This window comes from Gekko japonicus, unplaced genomic scaffold (assembly GCF_001447785.1).
Source record: "Gekko japonicus isolate JY-2015 unplaced genomic scaffold, Gekko_japonicus_V1.1 scaffold893, whole genome shotgun sequence".
Lineage (NCBI taxonomy): Eukaryota > Metazoa > Chordata > Lepidosauria > Squamata > Gekkonidae > Gekko > Gekko japonicus.
The window spans coordinates 243,237-249,263 of NW_015170302.1; the positions used below are offsets into that span (position 1 = coordinate 243,237).

Below are 6,027 nucleotides of genomic sequence, written 5' to 3' on the forward strand. Positions count from 1 at the left end.
AAGAAGAATTTATGGGACCATGGAGGGCGTTCTATGACTGGTTAAAACATAAGTACTAATAAACTAGGACTAAATGGAGAACAATAAGAAAGATGGTTATAATAGTTGTGATACTTTCAGGAGAAGTTTTGCATGCAGAATGTTAAGTTGGATTTTTTATATAGCTGTACTTTCTCTTTTCCCTTCTTTTCCCTTGCCCCCTTTCTATATATAAAGTAATAAAACTCTTTTAAAAGAAGCATTCTGGGATAGCCAAAAAGGTTCAGACAAAGGAACAAGACCTCATATTTTCCCTTTAGATTCCCATCGCAGGCAGAGAAGTGCGGTGGCCTAGCTAACTTTGAGCCAGCATGGTTTAGCTGTTATACCAGAGTAGGACCTGAGAGACTCAGATTCCAGTCTTCGTTGAGCTGTGAATTTTGCTCGCTGCCTTGAGCTGGTCATTCCCCCTTAGCCGAACCTTCCTCACAGGGTTGTTGTGAGAATACAACAAAGAAAGGAGGGAACAACCTGCCTGAGCTCCTTGGGGGAAAGACGGGACAGAAATGTAGCAGGCAGACGGATCTGCCTGGAGTTCGATTGGTGGCAAGCAATGTTCCCTCTAAGCTGAGTTAAGTGTGACCTAGCTCACGGTTTTTTAACCTCCGGCTCACACGTTTTTGTCTTAGCTCAGGAAGGGCGGCTCCAGAGCAAACTAATGTATGCAGTAGCCACATCGCTCACTCACAACTTTCATGCCAGGAGCTCACAAAGTAGAATTTCTGCTCACAAGACTCCACAGCTTAGAGGGAGCATTGTTGGCAAGGTTACTTTACTCCACAACATGACAGGTAGCTCAAAGAAAACACACAAACTTCTTGCAGTGACCCTCCTAAAACCAGCCTTTGGAAAGTCGCTGCTAAAAGCAAGGAGCGGAGAAAGCACTGCTCAGGGATGAATTTGGGATTGGCCCCTTACCGACTGGGATGTGATCGCCGTTCTCCCGTTCCTCCTCTTCGCTAATTTCTTCTTCGCTCACCTCTTCTGCAAGACAAAATGGGAAGCAACAGACTTTGCAGAAAGACCCTTTAAACCCTACGGATTAACATCCTCCTCCTATCACTAACACCCTTGGTTAGGTCCTGCAAACGGAGGGTCAGCGGCTTCCTTGATGGAGTGCCAGGGCTATTTTTGGGAAAGAATGCACAGGAACGGAGTTCCGGCTGGCTCCCGAGTTGGCCACACCCAGCAGGAACTCATTAGCATAACAGGCCACACCCAGCAGTAGAAACGCATTAGGATGGGCTACATTAGGGGTGTGTGGCCTAACATGCAAAGGAGTTCCTGCAACAAAAAAAAGCCCTGGGTTTTGACAACAAACAAGGTAAACAGAATAAGAAGCAAAAGGTGGGTGTGGCTGGATGACCACACTTCTGGTAACATGGGGGTGCGGCCTAATATGCTAATGAGTGGCGCAATCAGGGGTGTGGCCTAATAGGCTAATGAGTTTCTGCTGCTGGGTGTGGCCTATTATGCTAATGAGTTCCTGCTGGAGTCCATCCATCTCAGGCTGAGTCTTCCTCTTCCCCTGCTGCCTTCAGCTCTTCCCAACATTACTACCCTTTCCCGTGACTCGTCTTCTCAATTAGACCATTTTGTTCTGACGTATTACCCTCGTCGCTCTGCTCCTTCTTTTATCCCTGCCTTCTCCTGAAATCTACAGTCCAGACTTCTCAGTGCAAGGCTGAATTCGCAGACTTCACACTAATGAATGATTTGGGTTCTGATTATTTAATCCAGAGCGCCAAAACAGCGCAGGGGTATGCCTTTCGGATAGTCCCTGCCACTTACCGGCAGACTGTTCAGTTACTTCTTCAGAGTTGCTCCCCGTCTCCTCTTCCTCTTCTTCTTCCTCTTACTCCTCCTCCTCTACTTCTTCACTGCTGGACTCCTCCTCTTCCTCTTCTTCCTCCTCCTCCTCCTCTTCTGAACCGGAGCCTGATTCCCCTACAGAAAATGGAAAGGAGAACCCAGCACTCCACAACTGAGCACACGGGGCCGTTTCCATGGCAAGAACGTGACCTCGACGGGCACCAGCGGCCTACCTGAGGACGTCTCCGCTGAGCTGGTTTTCCTCTCGCTGTCGCTGATGTCCTGCAGATCTGAAAGGGGGTCTCTCTCTTCTGGCTTCTCCTCTTTTACTGTGTGGGGAAAAAAGCAGCTAGTGAGTGGGGTTTGGGAAATCCCTCCTCTCAAACGTACGGACTAAGGGAACCACAAGTGGGCCTGTGTGCGCTCTTGTTTTACAAGACACTGGATTCCTGCACAAGGGTTATCCAAATCCGGGATTGCCAGTTCCGGTCCTTCCCCCACTATTATCAGGAATAACATTATTATTAGCCCAGATTTTGATAATGACTGACTGAACTGCTTGGGAACATTTGCCAAGACCCACCTCCAAGGAATCTAACACCACGCTGGCACAACAGTACACATTTCTCTAGGCTAAACGCTACCTGGCTTTCGGATTTCGCCCTGTTCAAGCTTCTCTCTCTGCTGCCGGAGGGGGCTGCGGCTCCAGACGTGGCCTTTCTCGCCGTATTCTTCTCTCACCGTTCTGTGATGTGCGGAAACTGGCAGACACAAGAAAGACAGCTTTGCTGGTACAGAACTCAAAACCCCTCCTTCCCCGTGCTCACTGTTTCATACACACTACACTTTCCCGCTGTTGAGATATCAGTCTGCGGACTACTACGCAGGGCTGTAGCGATTCTCGTTGCAGTGCTGGATTCTTCCCTGCCCTGAGACTTTTTTGGGAAGGGCGGCATATGAAGATTCTAAAGGTTATCCCTAGCTGGGATGGTAGGCACATCAGTGGGAGAAAAACGAGGGAGACTTTTGGCTGGGCTGGATTTTCCCCCCATACTATAGTGAATAGAAAATTCACTACAGTGAATTTTCATTTTTCAGCCTGGTTTATGCAGATTCTAATGTGGCAGTGTCATTCAAGTAGTATTTTAAAAGAGATGAAATCCTCCTGCACTTGCGAAATGCCCTCTGGTGATCTCAAAGACACCCCAAAAGCATTTAAAAAAGAGTTAGATGATGCATTTGGACAGGAACAGGAACTGTCCAGCATACTGCCACAGATTAGCTTTTTAAACCAGTTTCAAATAAAAGCTGAGACTCCTGAATAGCTGCATTTGGCAGCCAGAACGGCACATGCAAAGTTTCTATTAATTATTTATTTCATTGGGTTCGCTAGGCCCCCCTTCCCTATGAGTAGGGCTCGAAGACAGCTTACAACATATAATATACAACGTCTCAGATTAAAATCTAGATTAAAACGACCAATAAGTATCAGTAGGTAAAAAAACAATGTACATATCCACATATGTGATGGTAGGGGAAAAATCCCACCTCCCCAGCCTCCTTGGGGGGAGGGGTTATGAGGGTTTGAGAGTGCCCTGTCGCTGACCCCAACCAAAGGCCCGGCGGAACATCTCTGCCTTACATGCCCTGCGGAAAAGTAATAACTCCCTCGGGGCACAGATGTCTTCTGGCAGAGTTTCGCCAGGCAGGTGCCAGGGCTGAGAAGGCCCTGGCCCTGGTCGAGGACAGCCAGATTTATCTCGGGCCGGGGACCACCGGGAATTTCTTATTGTGATGCTCTTCCACGGGAATACTGGGAGAGGCAGTCCCGAAGGGATGTTTCTCTGCGCTCGTGCATAACTGTGGCCAAGATGCCACCCTGGCAGTATTCTATAGAACGCATTTGCCCCCATCCAACGTGCCTCGATGGACCGGCGCATTCCTCCGGGCACGCGATCCTCTGAGCTACTTACTATCGCGTCTGGCTTCCCGTTCTTTCCGCCTTTCCTCCGCTCGCCTTTCCCGTTCCTTTATCTCCCGCTGCTCTTTCTGCTGCTCTCTCATTTTCCTCTCTCGCTCCCGTTTGCGCTCAAGCTGCTCCAGGCGGTCCCTACGGAGGTTGCGTGGAGCTGGGTTATTTATTTATTTTTTAATTGGTACTCAATCCAAATGGAAAGGTTTGGGTCTTGCACGGATTCTAAAACCATTGGTGGCTTTAATTATTTTTTTTCACGGCGAGAAATTATTGGGGTTGGGCATCTGATCAGTGAAAAAGAAAACGGACAGATTGTATGACGGTCAGATATTTCTAAAGCATCAGCCTTATCCCAGCAACAACTAGAGCTTCAACCATCCACAGGCATAAACATTTACGCCAACTAGAAAAACAGATTTGTTAAGGACGGGGCTGGATCGAAGCCATTATGGCTGGATCCAAAGGCCCCCTTTTTCACACACCAGAGCAGAGGGACAGTTTCCGGGATCAAAAAGGAACCTCTGATCCTCAGGTTTGGATAGGCCATATTGAACTCAGCTGGTAAAAAGACGGTAACGAATTTTGGTTAAGTGTGCGGACTCTAATCTGGGAGAACCGGGTTTGATTCCCCACTCCTCCACTTGCAGCTGCTGGATGACCTGGGGCAAGCCATAGTTCTGTCAGAGCTGTCCTTGAAAAGAGCAGTTTCTGCCAGAGCTCTCTCAGCCCCACCTATCTCACAGGGTGTCTGTTGTGGGGAGGGGAAGGGAAAGGAGTTTGTAAGCCGCTCTGAGACTCCAAGTGGAGGGCAGGGTATAAATCCAATCTCTTGTTATAATTATATATTGGGCAAGGTTGAACTGAACTGAATTTGAGTCCAGTGGCACCTTTAAGACCATCAAAGTTTTATTCTGAGTATAAGCGTTCGCGTGCATGCAGACTTCTTCAGATAGCTGAAGATGTGTGAATGCACATGAAAGCTTACACCCAGAATAAAGCTTCAGTGGTCTTAAAGGTGCCACTGGATTTTGTCCTGCTGCTTCGGACCAACATGGCTACCCCACGTGAATCTAATTCAGTGAACTGTTCTTTTCTATAGCTGGAATAGCCTGCGGTTGCCGCTTTTAAAAGGAAAATGCAGCTAAACGGCTACTTGTGTTGCTGATGACAACATGGGTTCTTGTTTGTGGTTCTAGCAGGTGGACGGAGGCAAAAAGCTTTGATCTGCCCCGCCAGTTGCTCAGAGGGAAGCAACCCTCATCCCAGCCTTTGCTAGCAAATGAAACCAGAATGAAACAATCAACTTAAGCAGCTACCTGCACAGTGGTGATCTTGACTCAGTGGATTATGACAGTTAAAGAACAGGCAATCAATTGACAATAACTGATGGGTTATCTGACCTCCTATAGCCTTGATATAAACTCTGCCAAGACGCAAGAGCAGGTTGGCATATGATTTGGGCCCGGGGGGGAGACCTACTGTTTGAGAAGAAGAGATTGGATTTATACCCCGTCCTTCACTACCCAAAGGAGTCTCAGAGCGGCTTACAATCTCCTTTCCCTTCCCCTCCCCACGACAGACACCCTGTGAGGTAGGTGGGGCTGAGAGAGCTCTTTCGAGGACTGCTCTTGAGAGAACAGCTCTGAGAGAACTTGTGACTGACCCAAGGTAATTATGGAAAAACACGACCCAATCAGAAAATAAGTATAGAGACAACAGTCGTGAGAGTCTGACCCACAAATCAAGTAGTCACCAAGACTTGCAAAGAAAAAGCTTCCTATGTATTATAATCTAAAGCACGACAACATCATTGGTAAATATAAGAAAATCCTTGTGCATAGGTACATAATCAAAGTTGTCTCCGGATTATAGAACAACGTTTCAAAATTAGATCTTCATCAGGAGATCTTCTGTGCTGTACAAAAATATAATTCTTTAGAGTATATACTATGTAAACAATAGAAAACAGTATAAAATCCTGGCACAGTCTTACTTCCAGAGTAGTACAAAAGCTCTCTGTATTAATGACGAGCTTGACAACAAGTCATAAGGAATCTGTAATATAATAATGTCCCTCTTGTTATGAAAAAAATAAGGTATTTTAAGTTACAGAGTATTTTAAAAATTAAGCCAACCTAGTACGGTAGTAACTTACACTACATTCAGATAGGACGCTGATCTCAATAAACGTTCAGGCTCAA

The 6,027-nt window shown here is 46.8% G+C and overlaps 1 protein-coding gene across 1 annotated transcript in view; it reads right to left on the reverse strand.

Annotated features, from left to right (window-relative positions):
* Positions 1–6,027, reverse strand: part of CDK11A (cyclin-dependent kinase 11A) — a 40,970-nt gene that overhangs the window by 20,122 nt on the left and 14,821 nt on the right. The window contains 5 exon segments of the mRNA XM_015417949.1: positions 958–1,023; positions 1,831–1,986; positions 2,085–2,180; positions 2,496–2,612; positions 3,825–3,961. Of these exon segments, the coding sequence (XP_015273435.1) occupies positions 958–1,023; positions 1,831–1,986; positions 2,085–2,180; positions 2,496–2,612; positions 3,825–3,961 (572 nt within the window).